General features: G+C 45.3%; 2 protein-coding genes across 4 annotated transcripts in view; one reads left to right on the top strand and one right to left on the bottom strand.

The window, feature by feature from the left end:
• SYN1 (synapsin I) overlaps nt 1–23,908 on the top strand; it is a 62,072-nt gene that overhangs the window by 33,197 nt on the left and 4,967 nt on the right. For both annotated transcript variants that reach the window (XM_056128678.1, XM_056128677.1), the window contains exons 6-9: nt 21,969–22,031; nt 22,752–22,894; nt 22,985–23,059; nt 23,156–23,258. In XM_056128678.1, the coding sequence (XP_055984653.1) occupies nt 21,969–22,031; nt 22,752–22,894; nt 22,985–23,059; nt 23,156–23,258 (384 nt within the window). The remainder of the gene's footprint in view (nt 1–21,968; nt 22,032–22,751; nt 22,895–22,984; nt 23,060–23,155; nt 23,259–23,908) is intronic.
• On the bottom strand, nt 13,645–17,921 carry TIMP1 (TIMP metallopeptidase inhibitor 1). Of its 2 annotated transcripts, none has more exons than XM_056128682.1 (6): nt 17,385–17,921; nt 16,381–16,541; nt 15,550–15,629; nt 15,235–15,361; nt 14,882–15,006; nt 13,645–13,919 (listed from the first exon to the last, which is right to left on the bottom strand). In XM_056128682.1, exons 1-6 carry the CDS (start codon nt 17,519–17,521, stop codon nt 13,743–13,745), a joined length of 807 nt encoding a protein of 268 aa, XP_055984657.1. In that variant the 5' UTR covers nt 17,522–17,921; the 3' UTR covers nt 13,645–13,742. The 2 variants fall into 2 exon arrangements, with proteins under 2 accessions (XP_055984657.1, XP_055984658.1); XM_056128683.1 differs by having other exon boundaries at nt 16,381–16,509; nt 17,385–17,469.

The following is a 23,908-nucleotide window of genomic DNA, read 5'->3' on the forward strand; positions in this document are numbered from 1 at the left end:
AAAGTCAAATGAATATAATGTTATGTGAATGGGATTTTGGAGAAACTCCAACCCTTCAGTGGTTTCTAGGCTGGAGGTTTACATCAGGATTGCAAGGCTGTTATTTTCTAGACTGTTGTGGGGGTGGGGGCATGAGAATAAGAAAGCTCAAATGCTACCAACCTTACTGTTTTTACTGAAATTCAACCACATTTTCTTGAATAAATATCTTTTGAATTATTGTAAATCCTTGGTTAGTTTACAGGATTCTGATAAAGTTGATTTGGACAATTTTCCCTAATAGTCTCCTGACTCCTAGGCAGGAGAGAAATTCCCCCACTTCCCTTTGTAAATGTTCCAATGAGAAGGGAAAATGACTCAACGACATTTGGTTATAGAATTGACACACTTGGTTGTACTGCTGACTGGGAGCCACACACTTGATTGCAAGTGTTTACACTTGGTGGTGGCCCTCTCATACTTGGTTTTGTTGCACTGTGTTGGTACTGATTTTTCACATTTGGTTATGATCCTTGTTAGAAGTCACACACTTGATTGTGGTACTTGCCAAAGGCCAACACACTTTAATGGCTGTGCTCACACATAGTTGTTCATGGTATACCAGAGATCACATTTTTTTTTGTGGCACAGCAGATGACAATCACAGTGCTGCCAGAACTGCCCTTAACTTCTGGGGTGGAGCCAAGGATCAAATTTGTGGCCTCACAACTATAAGGCAGATGCTCTACCACTGAATCACATTCCCAAACCCAAGTAAAAATTTTTATAATCTCTTACTCTGACATTTCCACTGATATCACCTTCAAGTATATCTTGTTTACCCCCCATTTACAATCCTAGAATAATGGCATTTCAAAGCCAAGATCTGGAGGCTAGACTTTCTTTGCTACTGGATCTTTCTTTCTTCTAGGGTCTCTCATTTTGCAGAGCCCAGAAATTTCATTTGCATCTAAGTATATATGGTCGTGGTTTTATTTTTTTGTTCTGGGACCACAACTGGTGATGCTTAGAGCTAACTCCTGACCCTGTACTCAGGAATCACTCCTGGCAGTGCTCAGGGGACCATTTGTGGTGCCAAGAATTAAACCTGGGTCAGCAAGTGCCCTATCTGCTATACTGTATCTCCAGCCTTCAATGGTCATATATTATAAACTGTTTATTGGTCTTATACACACATACCTGTTACTTATATCAGTACTCGTGTGATACCTCCAAATCCAGCATTCCAATCTAACACACATAGGGTTCTTTTCAGTCTTCCCTCTTTACTTCCTTACTTCCTGTTGCCAGGGATTGAACTCAGGTCCTCACTTATGTTAATCCTGTGCTCTGTCACTGAATCACACACCCCAGTCTCCAACATCACTAATAGCTATATTTGTTTTTTAGTCTTGCAGTACTTAGCAATTTTATAGCTTAACATGCATTCCACTGTGAAAAGCAAATCTACTAAGGAAGAGCTTGATAATTTGCTTGCACTTTTTAGGTCTTTAAATGAAGTCATACTATTGAAGTGCTATATTCAAAAGGTAATTGTTTGTTTGATTTCTCATACAGAATGTATTTCAAATATAGTTTTCCCCTTTGAACAAAATGTTTTCCCTGTCTTTGATGATTTAATTACATACTTATAATATCAGACACTACCATAATTATAGCAGTCAAAATATAACAAGGCATACAGATAAAATTTAAAACCAGATGAAGTGGATAATTTCCAACAGAAAAGCAGTTATCAAAATTGACCTCACTAAATTTAACAGATAAATTTGCATAAAATAAATGTTGTTAAGAAATTACCCCTTTAAAAAGCTTCATACCCAAATGTTTTCACAGAGGATTTCTACCGAACTAGAGGTCAGTTAATCCCTATGCCACATAAATTCTTCCAGATAAAATGAATCTTTCACATTATTTTTCTAAAGCCATTTACAGCACAAAAAAATAAAAGCATAGACCATTTTCACTCATGATTAGCAATGTAAAATCCTAAATAAAATATTGCAAAAGAATTAAAAATTACATTAATAATACAAAATAAGATTGCCAAGTAAGTTCCCTTTTGGGAATGTAAGGCTAGTTCATTATATGTAATTAGCTAATATAATACATTAATAGAACTCAGAAAAAGAATGATATTGTTCATAAATATTTTAAGTCTGATATTCAGAAACTATTCTGATTAAAAACATTCAAACTGGGGCTGGAGCAATAGCACAGCGGGTAGGGCGTTTGCCTTGCACACGGCCCACCCGGGTTCAATTCCCAGTATCCCATATGGTCCCCTGAGCACCGCCAGGGGTAATACCTGAGTACAGAGCCGAGAGTAATCCCTGTGCATCGCTGGGTGTGACCCAAAAAAAGAAAAAAAAAGAAGAAAATATTCAAACAGAAATAATTGATATCTCCTTAACCTAATAAAATTTGTACGACTTAATTCTGTAGTTATCATCAACTCAGTAGGACAACATTAAATGCATTTCCATATTATCAGGAGCAAGGCAAAGTGTCTACTGTCTCCACTTCTTTCTTACATTGTACTTGGAGTTATTAGACCAGGGTACTAGATCCACTTTCCTGAAGTGGATCTAGTACCCTGGGAGGTACTAGAATAATCCAGATCCAAGATTGTGGTCGTAGGTTCCAGTGCAGTTGTGTGTTGGGGGTATTTTTTTTGTTCAATTAAAGAAGGTAAGAGTAAATAAGTTTGAAAACCTCCGTATTAGACCAATACAAATATTCTAGACAAAGCAATTTTAGATATTAGAATGGGTAGAGGACATAAAAATAGCTATATGTAGTATTATATATATAGTTTATATGATTGTATACCTGGAGATTCCCAAATAACTAAAAGTAAACTAATTCAAACAAAAGAACTCATTACTGTAGAATAATATATAAATAGGATATATAAATCAGTCATTTTTATATACATGAATAAACAAACAACAGGTTTAATGGAAGAGAAAGCTGCATTTATGACCACACAAAAAATACCAAGTCCTTTGACATAAGAGATATACTAACTTATGTAAGGAAACATTTAATATGTTCTTGAAACACAAAGGAAGGCTTAAATGGACTGCTCTGCTCTTGTATAGGATAAATTGATATATAGACCAAGATTTCCTAAAGTTTTTCCACTGACACTCCCTTTTGCTTAAGAAATGCATCATGGGAGAGCACTACCAGAAACACCTTGGATTCATTACATGGTTGATTTGGAATTAAAATTTTGGCCACTGATTTTTCAGAAACCTTTTAATCTTACCAAATTTTTCATGATTCCCACAAACAATTATGAGACCTTATATGGGGTTACATCCCACAGTTTAAGAAGCTAGGCTATAGATATTAGCTCCTTTTCTGGTTCTATGTTTATAAATTTAATGTGATATCCAAAATACACACAGAAAAGGGACTAGAGCAATAGTACTTGCCTTGCATGTGGCCAACCTGAGGTGGCCATCTCCGCATTCCATATGGTCCCCCAAGCCCTGCCAGGAGTGATGCCTGAGCCCAGAGCTAGACAAGCTCTGAGCACCACTGGGGGTGGCCCCCTACAACTAAACAAAAAAAAATATACACTGAAGATTGTATGCGTAGTTACATGAGTTAATAATAAATTTCATATAGAAAAGCAAACATAAACGGCATAAACAATCGCCAATCCTGAGGATTGGCCTATAAAATTGTGTTTGCTAAGTGGGGAAGGGGGGACAAGAAAGGGAACCTAGAGACATTAGTGAAGGGGTGCTGGCACCGTGGTATTGGGTATAGTGCTTGAACACTGTATACCTAAAACATTACTATTAACATTATATTATTACTATAAATCATGGTACCTAAATAGCACTGTAGCACTGTCCTCCTGTTGTTCAGTGATTTGCTCGAGTGGGCACCAGTAACGTCTCCATTGTGAGACTTGTTGTTACTGTTTTTGGCATATCGAATACATCACGGGTAGCTTGCCAGACATTGCCATGTGGGTGGCATACTCTCGGTATCTTGCCGGGCTCTTGGAGAGAGATGGAGGAATCAAACATGGGTCAGCCACATGCAAGGCAAACGCCTACCCGCTGTGCAATCGCTCTAGTCCATGGTATCTAAATAAATAAGAAAAATAAGGAAAAGGACTGGAGAAATAGCTCAATGGGCTGAGTACATGCTTTGGATGTGGGGGGCTCAGGTTTAATCCCCAGCACCACGTTATCACCTCCAATCCCACCATGTGCCTCACAAAAGTAGACATGCAAAAATAACCAGGAATAATCCCTGAAAAAAAAAACTGTGAGGGGGCTGAAGGGATTAATCCTTACCAGCCTACAGGGAGTCTAATGTCACTGACATAAAACAGATTAGTGAAGCTTTTCCTGATGTGAACGGTATGAATAAACTGACTGACAAGGAAAAATAACTGGAAGCCCAGATGTAGATTCACGTACATAGGAATTTAGTACATAATAAAAGTGGGACACTTTGAGGCATTGAAATTCTTCATATGTCTGAAATTGATTTTCCTTTTTTTAAGTTCTGTTACAAATATCTTTGTTGAATAGCTTCTTAAAGAAGCTGTTTAACAATCTCTGCATATATGACTGAATGGTCATCACATGCATTCACTTACATAATACTGTTCTTGACACAGCAAAAAGTATATCTTCTTACAAACTTCTTTATTACATGGGTTCTTTGAAGTGAATTTCATATACAGCTTTATGTAAGGACCCAGTTTCACCTTTTTCCCTATAGGCAATCCTTTCCCCTCCCCCGTTGATCTTTTATGCCATTTCTCTCTCATACTGAAATTTCACAGATAATTGGGATCTGTTCTGGACTCTGTTTTATCCCTTGGTCTCTTTCTCTGTACTTGTATCAGCGCAGAACTATATTTCCTCATTAATTACCAATATCTATGATGCTCACTTGTACCTCTTGCTGTGTCCAGGTTATTTTTATCAGGAACAGGAAGAACAAGACTTCAGAGGCCAGGAAGAGGACAGAGTGGGAAATGGTGGTGGGGGTGCCTGAGGCATTGGACTTCCCGCAGGCCAGCTTGCCATCACCTCGCTTTCCTCTTTTGTCCCCCACTGTTGTGTACTGCGGAGGGGCAAAAGCTAGGCCTAGATTTTTCAGGAGCAGTCCTCCTCCACTCTGTACTTTGAAGCTTTAGTGGAAAGGTTGCCTGGTCCATCATGTGGTGTGAGACACATATTGCGACCCTGTCTATATCCATCAAAGTTGCAGGCTGCAGGGATTCTCAGGGATGAATATCTCAGAGTGTGTAGTCACATTGGCAGTAGGGCACATGAGAAGACCCTGTTTAGCCCAGTTTGCTTATTTATTTTGGTTTGAGTGCCATACTGGGGGCTACTCTTGGTTTGGTGCCTGGGAGCCACTCCCAGTGGTGCTCAGGGGACAATGAGGTGCAACTGTTGGAACCTGGGCCTCTTACATGCATAGCATGTATTCCAACCCATTGAGCTGTCTACCACCCCAGTTTGACTCCTTTTAACCTCCAACTTCCCTAGCCCACTGATCTGTTTACATAACCCTTGTCCTGCATAACTAAGTGTGAGGGGTACTGGGGGGGGGGAGTTCTCCTCACTCCAGAAGATTCATGGCTCAGAAAATATTTCAAGAATGTTCATGATGTAACAGGTGAAATTCAACCCCAATGCCTCCTCTGCATCCAGTCCCTTCTCTGGGTCCAAGACTCATCAACCGTGTGCAGTGAGGAAAGAGTGGTGGTTGGTTAAGGATAAAATCATTCAGAGATATGGAGATTTTTTGAAATAGAGAGGGCAAGATTGAGAAAGTGAAGGAAAGAGCAGGAGAGATCTATCAGTAAGGGGATTTCTTTTGAAGGGCCAATTTCACTGGGCTACAACGGGTTCAGAAAGGGGACATATAAAAGCAAGCACACTTATCTTGCAGAACACAGATCAAAACACTGAATTTAACCAGAGAGCCCCAGACCATTAGAAGTTCATGGTTGTTAGGAAACTTGACAAGTGGGAGAAATTAATAGGCTTAGAAAGGTTTGTGAATTTGCAGAATATGTCCATTCACTGTAGCTGAGTAGAGTCCAAGTGAATGGCAAGAAACTGTCTTACATGATGATTCAATAATAATTATCTAGTCTCCAGGGTAGGCATTCCAGATCATGGCTTCATGTGCTTCTTGCTGGTGCTTAGACCAGCAGATGTCACTCTTTCGACATCATCCAAGCTTGCAGATCAGGCCTATGACTTTGTAGGGGTGGCAAGGAAGCACCTGGAGGTGATTAATGCAGAGCACTGCCCCTCATAGGCTTCTCCTCTTCTTTTCTGTTCTAGAAGAGAGGGGCATCAGAAACTAAGAAGAGATGGAAGGGACAGGAAACAATGAAAAGGAATTGTAAAGGGACAGGGATATGGAGGAATAGTGAATGTTAAGGAGGAAAAGGAGGGGGAGGAGTGAAAAAGGGAGGAGGAAACAGAATGAAGAAGGAAGAGCAAGTGAACAAAGGGATTATCTGAGTCAGAAGGATAGTACAGTACAGTAGGTAGAACACTTGCCTTGCACGCAGCCAACCCAGGTTCAATACCCAGCACTCCATATGGTCCACTGAGCCCTTCCAGGAGTGATCTCTGAGTACAGATCAAGGAATAAGCCCTGAGCACTGCTGAGTGTGGCCCCAAAACAAAACAAAAACAAAACAAAACAAACAAACAAAGTGGGGTTGCCTGTGAATGCAGCAGTATCTTAAGAGTGTGCTCAAAACCTAGTGAACTTAGAAAGCCTATATTAAGTCACAACCGCAGTGTAGTCTGACACCTGCCCCTCATCCCCCACCACACAAAGGAAAAGAAGAGACCAAATAAAGGGGCACACCAGTTCATATTGGCAGTTGAGGTTCTGATAACCAAGGGTCCTTACAGAGAGACTTTCTCTCATGACCACAAGACAAGTTGTATTCCACATCCACCAGCTGCCCCCACCCCGACATATTAAAAAATTCATATAGAAACTTTAACTGGGTCTAAGTACTTGTGTTAGGACGCGGATCGTGATCTCCCTTTAACGACAAAGAGACTCCAGAGACTGCAAACAGCAAGCAAGGTTTATTGTAAGACTGGCTAGCCAGGGTCAAGCTGCCTACACAGACACGCAGGTCAGATAGGTGAGGCAAGACCCCCGAACTTCTTCAAAGGGGATCTTATATAGACCTTCACTGGCCGTTACAGCAAAGCCCGCACATTTCATAGCCAATAGATTTGTAACAACATATACTTTCTTAACCAATCTATTTAAAAGTACATCACTTCTTAGCCTATAGATTCAAAGATCAGCATTTACGTACATAGGCATTGTGGCTAGTGGGCATCTGGTAAATCGGACATTTGGTTATCACCTGTCTCACTTTGATTCGGTGGAAGCGGATAAGGGAAAAGTTCCTAACAGAGGTAACAGATAAGTAAGGGCCAACAAATGGTTTCAGAATTTACATCCCAATAAAGAAGGGCTTCACAGCTAAGGCTCTACTAGGGAGGGGGCAGGAAAGGGAGAGTTACTAATTAGTAGAGTTTTAACTCTGGAATCTCCCTCGGGGTCCCAAGGGACCTTACACTTGCACTGTCTAGATCAGTCTTTCCCAAAACAGGCCAAAGAGCTGGAGTGATTTGGGGATTTGTGGGGCAGTAGTAGTCTCTGGTTTGTCTTTTGTTTGTTTGCTTAAAGAAGATAGATTTCGGATTGGAGAGATAATACAGTGACCTGGGCGACGGGAGCTCCAGCACGAGCAGCTTGGGCAGCCCTGATCAGCTGCCCCTGGCCTGCTCCCTGGATGACTGAGGACGCTCCTTGACTTCGACGCCCGCCCTGAGTCTTCCCCACATGCCAGGTTGCGGTGGACTTCTGTACCCAACGCCGCCCAGCTGCGCCGAGAGACCCGCTGGCATGGACTTGGAAACCTGGCCACTGGGGAGGGTCCCCAGAGCCCGCTGGAGAGGCAGCAGCGGAACAGGCGGCTGGAGCGGAGGGACTGCCTGGGGGCTGTGTGGAGGCTAATAAACAGGGAAGGAAGCAGAAAAAAAAGGCATTTGCTTGCACATGGCTGACCTAGGTTTCATCCCCGGCATCCCATATAGTCTCCTAAACCTGCCAGTATAGCCCCTGAGAACAATTGGGTATTGCCCCCAAACAAAAAAAGAAAGTAGATTTTAAGAGGGCCACTTTGTGATTTATTTTTCTCGAAAAGGGGGTGGTAGAACGAATAAATTTAGGAAGCTCTGGCCTGTATTGTCTTAACAATACGTTTTATCCTAGGGGGAAGCACTGGGAACAGGCAAGACAAGTGGGAACCCTATTCCCAAGAGGTGATGGAGGGTAGTTGAGAAGCTGTAAGTGCCTGAGCCCCATGTCACACTCTTTGAAGCCTTCCCCTGCAGCTTCCCTGATGGGATAGGCTGATTCCCAAGAGATCAGTCCCAGAGACTTAAGACACTATGAATGGAGGAAAGAATTTGCCATGACTGGCTGAAATTGGGAGCACAGTATCATGAGATGTAGGTGGTAGGAGAGTACCCCAGGGATGGGATGTTTTGTACCAGGTCTGGGATAAGGGCTGCCTGAGGGTAGGCACTCATGTAGGGTGAGACAAGTTGACTGAACATGGGGGCGGAATTCCTAAAGGGCAGCCTCTCCTCATAAATGTCACCACAGCTATTCCTGGTGGGCATGTACAGACTCAGCCACACTGCTTTTCATGTCTGTTTACTTATGAAAGGCAGAGTTTCAGAGTTCTTCCTTATAAGAACCTTGTCTGGGAGGCAAGGAAAATCAGAGAGAAACTGCGCAGTTTGCTCTTCATAACTGATGAGCATTTATGGGATAAGAGACTGGAGTCTTAGTATCACATCAGTTGCCTTGGGGTCACAGACCTACGTGATTTTCTCAAGCAGAGTAGGGTCCTGGGTTTATATTTTGGTAGGGACAGAGGTTGAAGTAAATAGGTGAGCAGGGTAACGTGTGATTTGAACCCACAATATTACCCAATCTCAAGATGAAGTCTCAAATTGTGAGGAGGATGAGACCCAGTAATTAAGACACAAGGGCTCAGGATCAGAGAAATATGTCAGGAGACCCTCAGGGATCCAGACAGTCAAGATTTTCCCTATCTTCAACTCTTAAAAAAGCTTCAGGGGACCAGAGAAATAATACAGTGTGTAGGGCACTTGCATGCGGCTGACCCATGTTCATCCCTGGCATCCCATATAGTCCCCTGAGAACCCCTAGGAGTAAGTCCTGAGTTTAGAGCTAGGAGTAACCCAAGAGCATCACTGGGTGTAATCCCAAAACTTCACAGAGCACCATCCCTCCACATTTGACCACCTCAGGGGTCTTCCTTCTGAAAATTAACTGTGAGCCATTGTATTAGAGGCCTGTTTGAGATTTGCCTAGACTTACTTATGTCTCAGTACAATAGTGTGAGGTGTGGTTACTAACACCCAAGGCCTACCCAGGTGTGGTTATGGGTAGAACTAGGAAAGCAGAAACCAGCAGTAAGTGGGAATTCATGGCAGGGACCAAAGGAGGAGAAGTCGAAAGCGTGATATTAACTTAGTCCAGTGCATCCCCATAGAGGAAAGATCCAGGGAGCATTCATTCTCTCCTTTCTTTCTCTATTTTGATGTTGTTGCCATGATCAGTGCTTTAAGCCACTGAACCATCTTCCATGTCCTTCTAGCAGATCACAAAGAGCAGGATCTTTTGATCAGCTCGGAACCTGTGGGCATTACCAGGGTTCGAACTCATGATCTCATACTGGCCAGACGTTAAGCCACTGCACCATATTCCAATCTCCAGTAGTGATAATTGGTATTAGTAATGATTACTATTTCAGATCATGTTGAATATGAGGAATGATCATTAACAACACTGAAAATGGTGTAAAATGTTCTGTAATCATTTTATGCACCCTGGAAACCTTGGTTTCACTTGTAATCTTGATCATCTCCCCCAGAGATGTTATAAATATTTAATATGCTCATTTAAATGCTTTTCTTATTTACTTGTAAAGTGCTTTCCAAGGTGCAAATCTCCACATGGACAGATAACATTTTCAAGGACTTCTGAAGGCAATCCCTCACCCTACTGGTAACATTTCCCCACTGTGTCATTGTGGACAAATCACCACATTTATAAAGTTTTACTCTTGCCAAGACCATAGTTGAAAAATCTCCTGAGAAATCTTGTTTTGAAAAGTCCCCTCTCTAGGTGGAGACACTGGTGACGGGTGTGATGTTGGAATTGTGTGCATGAGAAACCATTATTAATAGTATTATAAACCACAGAACATGAATCAATAAAAACATTAAAAATAAATTTTAAAAAGTCCTCTCTCTTCACAGCACAAATCTCCACTGTTAAAAGCACAACACTAACAAATACCTCTGATGAGCAACCTCCTTATAAACAAACATGCACTTTTGAGGAACCTCCTTATAAATAAACATCCGCCTTGACGTATCTCCATTGATGATCCCTGTTGACAGATCTCCCCATTCACCAATACATGACTCTATTGGCCACTGATGTACCACAGTGACAAACATCTCTTTTCAGAAGTACCCATTCATTAGCATATCTTTACTAACCACCCAGTTGGCAAATCTCGCTTTATAAATATGTTTCTATAACAGAATTTCCTTCAACATTTCTTTTTTATAGTTTTTTTGTTAAGTCTCTATGATTTACAAAGTTATTATTGATTGAGTTTTAGGCATACAAGACCCAATACCAATTCTATCACCAGTGTCAGCTTCCCTCCACCAATATCCTCAGTTCCTCTACCATCCTCCATCCCGTGCCTGCCTCTATGATGAGCACTTTTGAGAAAAAAAAAGTAGGCATGGTGGTGTAAAATGCTGTTACTGATAATGTATAACACATTTCAGCACCTCACCCTCTTTCAGATCCTCTTCAACAACTTCTATTAATATATCTCCCATTCATACATTTTTGACCCTCTGACATATTTTCTCATTCATAAATGCCCACCAAAATGTTCCTTTGTCAAATCATGCCATCCAGAAATGCTCACCATGGATATCTATCTCACTGATAACACCATTTGAAAGTGTTTTGTTTTGTTGTTGTCTTTTGGTTTAGGGGCCACACCCAGGGGTGCTCAGAGATTATTCCTGGCTCTGCACTCAGGAATCACTCCTGGCAGGCTTGGGGAACCTAGATTAGCCATTCTGTGTGCAAGGCAAGCTCCCTACCCACTCTACTATCTCTCTGGACCCCTGAAAATGTTTTTCATTCATAAAACTCCACCCACCCATGTAGCCCTTATCGTTTGACCACCATTGACATATCCCACCCACCCCCATCCTTAGATATCTCCAGTAGGAAAATCTCCTTACTGGGGTAACTACTAATATATTATGCCATGAAGTTGAAATTTCCCCGTACCACCTTCACCCAAACGATAGATGAAGAGGTGGATTTCTGGAATAACACCAACCATTTCTTTCTTGTCAGTAGTATCTGATACTTATATTTCACCATTCATTCCTGGATACCTCCTGTGCTAGTAGTAGTGACAGCTGAGACCCAACCCTGATCACACAGTAGAGTCTCCAACAATGGAAATTAATTGGACACAAGTTTTCTTTCATTGTACAGGTAAAAATGGAGTAAAAAAGACTGAAAGAAAACATTTTTAAAGGACTGATAGATGGCACAAATTTTAAGGCTCTTTCCTTGCATGCAGTCAGCTCATGGTTCAGTCCCCAACACTGCATATGGTCCCCTCCAGACACCACCAGGTGTCATCCCTGAGCACAGAACTAGAAGTAATCTGTGAGCACTGTTGGGTGTGACCCATAAACAAACAAATCAACAAAAGACTGGAAATCTGCAGAGAAACTGTTGTGACCCTGGAGACACTCCACAATGATCGGTATTCACTATAGGAGAAGGTTGCAGGTATGATGGCTTGAAAGAGTAAAGAGTAACTTGGAGGAGCCACATAAGCAGCAATTATCAGGCTGCATTTCTCTTTGCTAGATATTTACTCATACAGGTCACCAATTGAAGCTTTGTGAAAACCTATGTAGTTCTAATAGCTAGTGATGGGAACATTGGCACCAGGAGCCCTGGGCTCATTATCCTTTGTCCTTTCATACCAGAGTCTTCCTCTGTCCTCATATCCATAGAAAGCAGAAGTGATAAAGTACCTGCCATAAGGTACTTATAAAAGTTATAAGGCCACAAGTTTGGTTTCCCATTGCCACTCCATGCACTCAGCATTATCCTGGCAGCACTGTGGTTTTTCCTGGCAGCTGTGCTGTCTGTGATGCCCAGCACAGTGATTTCCTAGCACATATCATCCAGGTATATGCAAACATCATAATGAACGGGTGCATATTTACACCACAGACCCTTCAGGCATCAAAACACAAAATGTGTGTGAGCACCACAGCCAGGAACCCTTGGAAGCACCTGTGTAAGGACCACAACTGCAAAGAGCAGATCTCAGCGAGCATATGTAGAAGCACCGCCATTAAAGGGAACCAGATATACGGCAGGTAGAGCACTTGCCTTGTTCTCTATCTGATCAACTTAGTCTCAACTTAGTCTCAATCCCCGGTGCCCCATAGAGTCCCCTCAAGCTTTGACAGGAGTTATCCCTGAGCACAGAGCCAGGAGTAAGCCCTGAGCACAGCTGGGTGTGCCCCCAAACCAAAAAAAGGCAATAAAGGAATGCATCCCCTTCCTGCCTCTGGTCCAACCTTAGACTGTGAGAACAGCGTCCAAGTGTGTGAGCTCCACAACTTGAGTTGTCAGCACTCTCAAGTACCAGAACTATGTGAGCACCGCAGCTAGGAATGTATGTGGATCACATCACCTAGAGGTTCAACAGTATGAGGTTTAGCGGGGCCAGGACATTCTCTCTGGGCAATATCAGGCAATGCCTGAGGTGAAGAGAATTGTTGTTTCCTAGGACAAATGATTGGTCATTTGTTAGCAAGCTTGTCAAATGGAGGGACTGGTGAAGAGGGAGATTTGCCAGTGAGGGAGAGATTTGTCAGAGTAGGATCAATTATAATTCAGAGAGATCTGTGCAAATAGGAATTAGTCTAGTAAAATACTAGAATGTACTGAGTAGAGAGATTATGCAATAGGTTATGACTATAATGCAGATGAAATGACCATCATCAGAGCCTAGGGCTAGCTCAGTCGTAGAACAACTGCCTTGCAGCCATGAAACCACAAGTTTCATTCCCAGCACTATCCTGCATGTCAAGTGTGAGTCTGGCAGCACTGCTGTTTGGGATCCCTGCAGCCCAACTAAAGTGTGTGAGCCCTGGTAAGCCCTACAACGGAGGCGTACTAGCACTACAACCAAGTGTGTGATCCCCTGGTTATTGGGACAACCACCACCAAGGAAAGGGAGTGGGGGTGGCAATGATCATGACCAATACTGCATCTTACTAGTGCGAAGTGTAGCAATGCCTTACCCATACCTCACATTTTAGGTCAAACATGAAAAGCAACCCCATTTTGCTCCGTACCTCACCAGCTGTTCCCACCAGATCTTCAATGACCCAGGCTGATTTCCGAAATAACACAGGAACACTGCCTGCCGGCTAGTAGTACTTTATTTTATTGAAAGAAGGAAAGGTGGGTGTGGGAAAGGAGGTGAATACTGTGCTGGTTTCAACTTCCATGGGGGCTGGGGCCGAGGTTCAGGCCCGCCGGTACCCGTATCGTAGGGAGTGCCAGGCACACATGCCAGACTTCTGTGGCAGGCAGGCAAGATGGAGACTCTGGTAGCCTTTCTCCGAGCGCCTGAAGAGACTGTCTGTCCACAAGCAGTGAGTGTTGTTCTGTAGTTTGCAGGGTACAGACAAGCAAGGGAACACCTAGTGGAGGGGACACAGGAAGGGTCCTTTGATCCCTTACACCGTCCAAATTATGTACTTCTTAACATTCAGCAATGATCAACTAGGGAGATTTGGTGTCACCCCACCTGAGTGCTCAGCCCGTACTAATAGGGATGGGGAAAAAACAGGAGATAGGCATTGGACTTGGGGAGCTCAAGGCAGAAAAAGGATTAGCTGGTTGGGAACAGAGGCAGAGAGGTCAAGCTCTCTGGGGGTGCCTGGCCTTCTGGGGGATCAGGAATAGCTGGCAGAGGGTGAGACTAGCTGGCAGCTGGTGAAGTGGGAGAGAAGAACAGTTTCAGCAACAGACACTGGTGTCAGAGACCACAAGGGACCGGAAGAGAACAGTGTTGGGACAGTCAGAAGGGCAATCAGTGTAACAACCCTCAGGTGTGAAACAGTCAAGCAAAGAGTGGAGAGCACCAAAGGTCTGGGAAGAGAACTGAACAGAACTTGGGGTTCTTGGAGAACATTTCCAGTAATATAAAAATATCTTGGGGTGGGGGGGTCAAAAGCAGACTGCATGGGTGGAATAATGGGAAGATGGGTTAAAGGGCTGAGCACAGACTTGGTGTGTAGGAGACCCAGATTTGATCCCTGGCACCGCATGGTCCTTGAGCACTTCTGGGAGCAACCCCAGAGTACTGAGTCATAAGGAGCCCCCCTAACTGGAGCACTGACTCAGGAGGGCCCCTACAACCAAAATTAGAAAAGAACAGATATCATTATTACTGAATAGTCATGAAGAAAGCAGCCAGAAGGTCCAGAGAACAACCAATCTCTAAGTATTAGACCAAGGGCAAGGAAGAACCAGTAATCCCAGGATAATAGACTCAAAAATAAGAAACATTAGGGCCAACTCTAGGTTAGGGGCAAAGCATAGTCATAAGGAGCAAGAAATGAGAACTAGGGGAAGAGCCACAAGCCCATAGAACACTCACTGTGCATTCCTCACAGCCGGTAGCATAGGTCTTGATGAAGCCCTGGCGCTGAGCAGGGCTCAGACTGTTCCAGGGAGCCACAAAACTGCAGGTGGAGATGTACATATGTCCATCTCTCATTTTTCCTGGAGAAAAATGAGATGTCACAGCTCACTTCTGAATGTCTGGGTCAAGGCAGGCAGTGCCTGAATGGCGTTCCTGGAGCACAGAGGATGCTGGGCAAAGTTTCAGCCTCCGTTGGATAGGGAGTCATTGCCATGACCGCCTCTCCACCTGGACGATGGTTACCCGGACTACCAGACAGGGAGAAAGTGGTGGATTGGTGTGGCACAGGGCATGGGGTAGGGCCTCACCAGCAATAATGAACTCCTCGCTTTGGTTCTTGGACCGGTGCATGTAGCCGCAGACACTCTCCGTGTGAGGGGTATAGATATACTCAATGTCATGGACATATTCCAAGGTGTTCAATCCTTTAAGTATCTGTCAGTGGATGAGAAGAAAGAGTCTCTCTTACAGATAATAACCTTTACACTGCACATTCTTCCTGAAAGTCCTAAATCATCCTGAGATCATGGCTCATTTTCTCACCCACTTGGGACTAGGGGCTTCTATTTTCACAGGAAGGAAGGGGCTAGGAGATGCTGGGGTATGAAGGGTAGGAGGAATACCTTGGTTATCTTGATCTCATAACGCCGGTATATAGAAGTCTGGTTGAACTCTCCGGGTCCTACGAACTTGGCCCTAATAACTAGCAGAGTTGGGGAAGAAGAAAATCAGTCCATTTCATTGTATGGCTTCAATAACTTTACATAGCAATGATGTCAAAGTGTCTGCTGAAATAGGGATTGCTGAAGAATAAGCAGTACACTAAGTCATTTACACTTATGCTCATTGATTCATTTGTTTGGTCAGTGTCTGATCTTCTCCAGGCAGGTTAGACTGTATCCTATATGCATCATCTGTTTATTCACTCAACAAACATTGTGGAGCAGGTACCGTTCTGGGGAGTTAGGGAAATATGAATAAAACACAAAAATCCCTGACCATGTAGGGTTCATATGATAGTCAGTAGGAGGAAGATCAAACGCAAGCAAAATTAAGGGCTGCCGTAGTACAGCAGTAGTCTGGCAGTCTTGTCTTGCCTGTGGCCAACTCAGCTTTGATCCCTGTATGGTCCCCCGAGTCCATCAGGAGAAATTCCTGAGTGCAGAACAGGAATAACCCCTTAGCATGTCCAGATATGACCCCCAAACAAACAAAAAACTCAGGGTACAGAGACATACTACAGCAAGTAGGGCGCTTAACTTCATGCAGCCGACCTAGTCATTCTCACCCTACACAGTCCCTGAACCCTGCCATGCTAGAAGTAAGCCTTGAGAACCACAGGGTGTGACACCAAAACCAAAAAAGCAAAGAAGGGAGTAATACTGGGAAACCTCCCTTTGAACTAAGATGGAAGCCTAAACACAGTTCATGTACAGAATGGAGTTTAGACTCACCGAATTCAGCTTTACAGAAGGAGATCTGTGGGTGAGGCGGGACACAGGTACAGGCCCTGCTGGGAGCAGTCAGCCACAGCAACACAAGGATGGTGGAGGCCAGGGGTGCAAAGGGGGCCATGGCAAGTTCTACAGGGGTGGAGAGATAGCCACCAGGCCATCTGATGAGGATGGGGGTTTATCTCCCACACCAGTCCATCCATCCCCTTCCTTCCCACCAGCAGCTCAGAGGAATAGCAGGCCTTTGGACTTGTATTGGGAAGTTGGGGAATTTTAAGAGATTCTGAGATTTGTCTTCAAATCTCAAATCCCACTAGAGTTTGGGTCACAAGTTGAGGCAATTTAGGAATCGCTGAGTTGGAGCAATTTAGAGGACTGGGAGAGTTGGGGGCATTATGCGATTGTGGCATTTGGGGACAGTGACGGCTGAGGAAATTTGTTCATTTATGGGATTTGGGGAAATCAGAAGGATGAGGGGTTTGGGATGAGGAATTTGGGTCTGAACAGCAGGGGTGTTTGAGGGAGGTAGGGAGTTCCTCGGTGATGCATAGTAAAAGACATAGGAGGTGGGAGAGTTGAGAGAAGTTGAGGAATGTAAAGGAGGTTGGGGGTTTAGGTAATTTGTGGAACTGGGGCATTTAAGAGGATGAAATTTAGGAGCAGAGGGCATTTTTAGGTTTAGGGGATGGAACATTTAGCAGTCTGAACTGTTGGAGACTAGGGAAGTTTGGGGAGCTGCAGCAGTTTGGAGGGAGGGAATTTAGGGAGGAAGCAAGAGGGTTTAAGGCTGGCTGCTTGGGAGGTATCTGAGGTATGGGTGCTCCTGGATTAGGGGGACCTGGGGAATGCATATTCTGAGGCTTGAAGGAGTTTGGAGGGTCAGGATTGAGAAGCCGATCTGGATACCCACCCTCTACACCTTGACCAGAGCACTAGGCAGGCTGGCAGCCAGAGAAGCGCCAGCCCAGCATCAGGCCCTGCAGATAACCCAGGCCCCTACCTACCTCTGCTTTCTCTTCTGGCAGACGATCTGCAGCGATGGCGGCAGAGCCTGAGCAGCGGAGGATAAATGTCCACTTGAGGGGCGGGGGTGGAGGGTGGAGGTGCGGAAACCACAGGCCTCCAGGCTTCCTGGATGCATTACTCATCCACCCACCAACCAAGGAGGCCAAGGGGCGGGCCAGCCTAAAGGAGTGGTGCGCTGCTGGGCTCCCTCCCCCAGGGCCTCGCCCTGCCCCCCCCCCCCCTTTCCCTCTTCTTGGCATCCATCCCCTCAGACAGAATTCCCCAGGTGCTGCCCTCTAAAGTCTATCCAATGTGCATCCATCCCCCAAACTCCATGTGATTGAGGCTGGAATGTGTCTGTTCATTTCCTGCACATCTACGTCTGGGCCAAGCGTACCCCCCAAAAACACAGAAATGTCTCTCCTAGTAGATCTGACTTTTTGAGTAAGGCTAGGGGAGACAGTGAGGAAACCAATTGCATAGAAGTCCTGAATGAGATGAGGCAGGTAAATGGAGGGGTAATGCAAAGTAGGGAAACTGAGGCACAGAGAAGTTTTTGTGACTTATCCAGACTTACAAAAATGACAATTTATGGAATTTGGAATTTGAATTCAGATGCCTGAGTCCAGACAGAGCCTGGGGTATGACCCGCCTCCAAACACACAAGCGGGGTGCCAGGGCATGTGGCAGAGTGCATGCTTGGTAGTTGTGAAGACTTGAGAATCTGATGATCTCAGTAGCATAGCCATTGGGGTCCCTCAGGCCACATGAAGTGTGTGAAATCAGGCACACCACAACTAATTATGTAACTCCCAGGCACCCCAACAAAAGGGAAGTAACAGATGACCAACTAGCTAAATTAAAAATGTAAAACACAGGCAATAGCTGGAAAAGATAGTATAGAGATTAAGGTGATTGCCTTGCATGCATGGTCCCCTGAGTATCACAGGGAGTGACAGCACCACCCTTAACGCAGAGGCCAGATTAGCCCCTAAGAACCTCTGGGTGTGGTCCCCCCAAAACAAAATAGGCAAATAACCAGCATTTATGTAGCATCCACTGAGTACCAGACAATTGGTATAATTCCCTTTAGTGCTCACATTTAATCTCTGAGGTGGGTGCAAGTTTTATTCCCATTCTACAGATGATAACTATGAAGTGTAGAGGGATCAGAGGATTCCCCGTGGGGTCCCAGTGCATTGCTGGTATTTGAAAATAAGCTAATTGATGTCAGCATCAACATAGGCAGAGGAATCAACATGCTGTTGAATTACTGAGCACTGGGGAGAGGGGTGTTGAACAGTGGCAAAAGAGGCCAGTGAGTCAGGAGAAAATTGATCCCCTCTCATCCTGCCTTGTTTCTTCCCCACCAACCCTACCACACCCTTGGTTGTGGGTAGGGGGTGAAGCAATCCCTGCCCACCAACTTCCAGATGTTTCTGAATCTTCTGTGGGGTCCTGGGAAAAAGACTCTGAGGGGTGATTAACATCCTTCTTTAGTTCAGAAAGACCTATAATAATGAAGATGGTGGTGATGAGAGCAGCCACTTACTGAGCGATTACTGTATACTGTACCCAAAAGTTTTTGTGTTAAGTTCTCTCATTCAGTCTCCTTGCCTCCACTGCTAATCCAGCTTGATTAATTGGGCAGGCTAGTTCAATTAACAAAGGCAACACTTCAAAAAAGTACCACCAGTACTAGCAGTGCTTGCTGGGTATCAACAGTGTATAGATTGTCTCTCAGGACCACCTTGCTGGCTACTGGGTACATGGTTGGAATTATGTCCATGAGAAAAAATCGTTAAGTGCATTTTAAACCCCCACATTAAAAAATTAAAAATATGTATGTTGGTTAATGCAGGGATGTTAAATCAATAATAACGGTACCCAACACTTTGTTATCCTTGTTGGTGCAGTGATGGTGATGGTGGTGGTGGTGGTATCTGGAGGCCACAAGGTACTGAAGATTGAACCTAGGGCCTCAAGAAATTCAAGGTGTGTGCTCCACCACTGGACCTGTCCACCGGCGAGACTGTTTTTTTCCCCTTATGGTTGGGGGGGGGGGCACACCCTGGGATGCTCAGGGGTTACTCCTGGCAACATTTTTTGAGAATTAAAGTTTCCTGTGTGTCAATGACTTGTGAAGAATTTCCCCTTCCAAAATAACAAGTCTTCCTCACGACATTCCTGCCATGAGATTGTTCATCATCTTGTTGCACAGATAAGTAAAATGGGCCTCACGAAAGGGTAGTGACCTGCGCAGGAATGAGAGTGAAGAAATCACTCAGATGAGGGTGGGACAGTAGGAGGAAACCAGAAAATCACAGCTGATTGTGAAAGCAGAAGAGTGAGAGTGACTGAGGTTAGTAGCCCAGCTAAAGGAGAAGTGACGAAGGGGAAAAGGGAAAGCCCATTGCAGTCCCTCACTGACCCTGCTTCTTGTGCCAGCTCTGTGAAGTTGACTCTTGAGTCAGCACAGTTTTGGCACTCATCTGCGATAAGGGAGTGTGTGGACCTGGTTTAGCTTGCAGGCTTGGAAACCCTGGGATTTCATGGAGGGTGTCCTAGTGGTGTGGAGGACAGATGAGTGCGTGGTGCATGGAATGTGGGTGGTGGTGTGTGCAGAGCAGATACATGACAGTCCACCCCATACTGTGTGCTTGGACCGGATGATAACCTTTCAACAGATCAGAAACTGAGGTCCAGAGATAGCTGCAGTGACGTGAGTAAAGGGAGAAACCACGATTCCAACCTCTGACTCCCCAAGGGGTCCTGAGAACTGAGCTGCCTGGGGGGTACACATTGCATCCATACCCAGACCCACATGATGATGTTTTCAGCCTCAGGTCCAGAGAGACTGAGGAGAGTTCTTGAAGAGAGGGACCTAGAAACTTGGGGGGGGTACAGACCTAGCAACCTGAGGTTGGGGGAATGGTAGGGGGTGCGCCTGCTTTCCACTATTTCTGCATTCCTCTAGGTGGCGAGTAATTCCGCTAAATGCCTGCGTGCCTGGGGAATTGCATAGCCCTGTGTATTTCTCTGAGGGAATACATAGTCCTTTTCAGAGCTGCGTCTGCCTCTTCAAAGTGGTTCTGGGCTGTGCATGTGATTGCAGATGTGCTTATTCACCTCTGGGTGCACGGTTGTACCAGAGGGTTACGTTACACACAACTGGAACTCTAGAGACTCCCTTATCCCTCCCCCCCCCCCCCCCCCCCCGTCCTAATAGCGCCCCGTAATGACGCCAGTCATTTGGGAAATGAGGAAGACGGGGGTGACAAAGGAAGGGGGAGGCCTGAAGGTCAATCCATCACGTTGAGCTGTGGGCTTCCTGTGCCTGTCGGGAACCGCCGCCGCCCCAGCAGCCCCTCCGGGAACGCCACCCCAACCTCCAGCGGCCTGCGGGGAGGGGCGCCGCCCGCCCTGCGACTGCGCCTGCGCAGCCCGCTCTGCTCTGCCTAGACTTGCTGTGGGCGGTGGGCTGGGGGTGGGGGCGGGGAAACTTAGTATTATTCTCCACCTGATTTTGTCTTGTGTACAAGTAAGAGGATTAACTACGTGATAAAATAGAACATGGCATGTTGGTGTTTTTTTTTGTGTGCCCACCAGTGTGGTGGCTTCTGTGATTTCTGGAAGACCTGGGAGCTTGGGTATGTGGTGTGGAGCTGTTTGCACGCGTAGGAGCATAGCCTGCATCTGTGATGACCAGATGTTTAGGGCCAAGCCTGTGCCTCTGAATTCTATGGCTGTGTCTCTGATAGTTGTCACTATACTGCATGGATTCCATGGTGTGTGCCGGTGTCTCTGAGCAACTGACTGGCTGAATGACTTTGCCATCTCTGCAGCCTGACTACAAGGTTAGCTCTGGGCTCTGTTACTTGTTGATTGCTCCATACTGTGGGCATCATTTAATCTGGTTGTGGAGCTTGGATGGCTGGAGCACAGCGGGTAGGGTGTTTGCCTTGCAAGCAGCCAAAATGGCCGACCCGAGTTCGATTACTCCTCCCCTCTCAGAAAGCCTGGCAAGCTACCCGTGATGTATTTGATATGCCAAACACAGTAACAGTTGTCACGATGGAGACGTTACTGGGCCCGCTCAAGCAAATCGATGAACAACGGGAGGGCAGTGACAGTGACAGTGGAGCTTGGAGAGAGAGAGAGAGAGAGAGAGAGAGAGAGAGAGAGAGAGAGAGAGTGTGTGTGTGTGTGTAAATCGTGTATGTGTGTGGACAAAGCTTTCAAAGGACTGCTGGGGGGTATCCAGTTGGTACATGCTCATAACCACACCCCCATGCACACACTACTCACTTTTCCATCACTGTGAAAACAAACTTTCCCGGAAATTCCCCCACCATAACTCATGCTTCTGTCCCAGAAAGCAGGGGTGGAATGTCTGAGGCTTGGGACTGGTGCGGAGAGGGCCAGACAGGCAGTGCTGTGGGTTAGATTCTAAGCTCAGAGTCACTGTGTGACCCTCAGCTGAAGTCTGCCCACGTCTGAACCAGGACTTCTGGCAAATGACTCCCCAACACTGGCAATTGGGCCTTTTGCACTGACCATGCTCTCTCTTTCCACCCTTCCAGCTCAGCAGCACAACGTACCCAGTGGTTGTGAAGATGGGGCATGCACACTCTGGGATGGGCAAGGTGAGTCTCCAGGTGGGGTGTGTGTGTAAGTGGTATGCATTGTCCTCACCTTGCAATATACGTACATGTATATGTGGGTATGCCACCAATGCACACTGATAGGTCTATGATTATGTTTGAGGTATCTATCTGTGCTTTCCCCTTCATATTAACTTTTGTGGGGCCAGTTTTGTGTCCTCTTGTTGGTATATCTAGATTGTGTGTGTGTGTATATACATGAGGTCTTTCCATTGAACAAATGTGGCATAATCTTCTATGTTTAAGGTTCTGTATGCATTCTATTCATCTCAGTTTTTCTCTCGGTGTGAAGATAGCAGACTCTGAATTCTTATCTCTCCATATATGTCTGTCTTCATGTTAGGTACACAGCTGAGTATGTGTCTGAGTACCCATATGCCTATAGAATTATATGAAGTGTAGGAGACCCAGAATATGAGTGCTTCAGGTTCTGCCCACCAGACCAAATTATTTGTTTGGGGGCCACACCCAACTGTCCTTTGGGGCTCAATGTTTGCCTGACTCTATCTCTCCTGGCAGTATCTGGGGGACCATGTGGTGCTGGAGGGGGCGGAGAACTCAACCCTCTCAATTGTCTCTACTAAATTTTTGTATCAGTTCACCTATCCTGCATGTGTGTGTGCATGCTCCTGTCACAAGGCACCCCCACTTTCCACTGCTACCTCATTCTAACCAGTTCCTGATCCTCATCCCACTCTCCAGGTCAAAGTAGACAACCAGCATGACTTTCAGGACATTGCAAGTGTGGTGGCACTGACGAAGACCTATGCTACCGCCGAGCCCTTCATTGATGCCAAATATGATGTGCGTGTCCAGAAGATTGGGCAGAACTACAAGGCCTACATGTGAGTGGAGAAACTGAGTCCTAGGAAAAGGGGCCCGTGCCCTGGGAAGTCAGGTCCCCTGAACCTCTCTTTTCTTGACCCCCCTCCCAGGAGGACATCTGTATCAGGGAACTGGAAAACCAACACTGGCTCTGCGATGCTAGAGCAGATTGCGATGTCTGACAGGTGGGTTGCCTGAACTCAGGGTGAGAGGGTAATGGTGGTGGCAATAGCCATCCAGGTCCTGGGGCTGATGGAGATCCTTGCCTCGTGTCTTGGCAGGTACAAGCTGTGGGTGGATACGTGCTCAGAGATTTTTGGGGGACTGGACATCTGTGCGGTGGAAGCGCTGCATGGCAAGGATGGAAGGGATCACATCATTGAGGTGAGCACAGCCAGAAATATGGAGGTCATGGGGTTTGAGAGGTAGGACAGAGAGGGTAGGGTGAATGCCTCTCATGCAACAGACCCAGATTCGATCCCCAGCACCTGATACAGTCCCCGACCCTACCAGGAGTGATTCTTGGGTGTAGAGCTAGTAGTAAGCCCAGAGAACAGGGTGTGGCCTGAAAACATACATGTGCATGCACATGCACACACACACACACACCTGGTGGGCACACCCAGGCAGGAGCAGCACATGGCAGAAATGCCAGGTAAACTCCATGGCTCATAAGGATCTTGGCGAATGGCAAACTATTTTTAGTAAACTGAAAAGTGCCTTATGAAGTGGAACATCCCTAGTAAATGGCAAAATTTTTCATAATCTACGAAGTGGTCTGTGAAATGACAAAATACTGTGTGAGTTGAGAGGTCCTGGGTACACGGAAATCACTTTGTAAACCATATAGAGTGGTGGGTGATCTTAAAGGAGTCTGTAAAGTGCAAAATTCATGAGGAAGTGCTTGGTGAACAGAAAAATGCTTTAATGGAAAAAAGGGTCTTTATAAACCAGAAAGTTCTTGTTATCGTAGCAAAGTGTTTTCAAAATTTTAAAGCTCTTGGGGAACAGAGTGATAGGACAGTGGGTAGAGT

This window comes from Sorex fumeus, unplaced genomic scaffold (genome assembly GCF_029834395.1).
Source record: "Sorex fumeus unplaced genomic scaffold, SorFum_2.1 ptg000065l, whole genome shotgun sequence".
In the NCBI taxonomy this organism is placed as follows: domain Eukaryota; kingdom Metazoa; phylum Chordata; class Mammalia; order Eulipotyphla; family Soricidae; genus Sorex; species Sorex fumeus.

Coding starts and splice junctions, on each gene's coding strand:
- TIMP1 (XM_056128682.1), bottom strand. CDS start 17,521: ATGCATCCAGGAAGCCTGGAGGCCTGTGGTTTCCGCACCTCCACCCTC. Junction 15,362..15,549: donor ATGAGATCAAGATAACCAAG/GTATTCCTCCTA, acceptor ATCCACTGACAG/ATACTTAAAGGATTGAACAC. Junction 15,007..15,234: donor CGAGGAGTTCATTATTGCTG/GTGAGGCCCTAC, acceptor ATTTTTCTCCAG/GAAAAATGAGAGATGGACAT.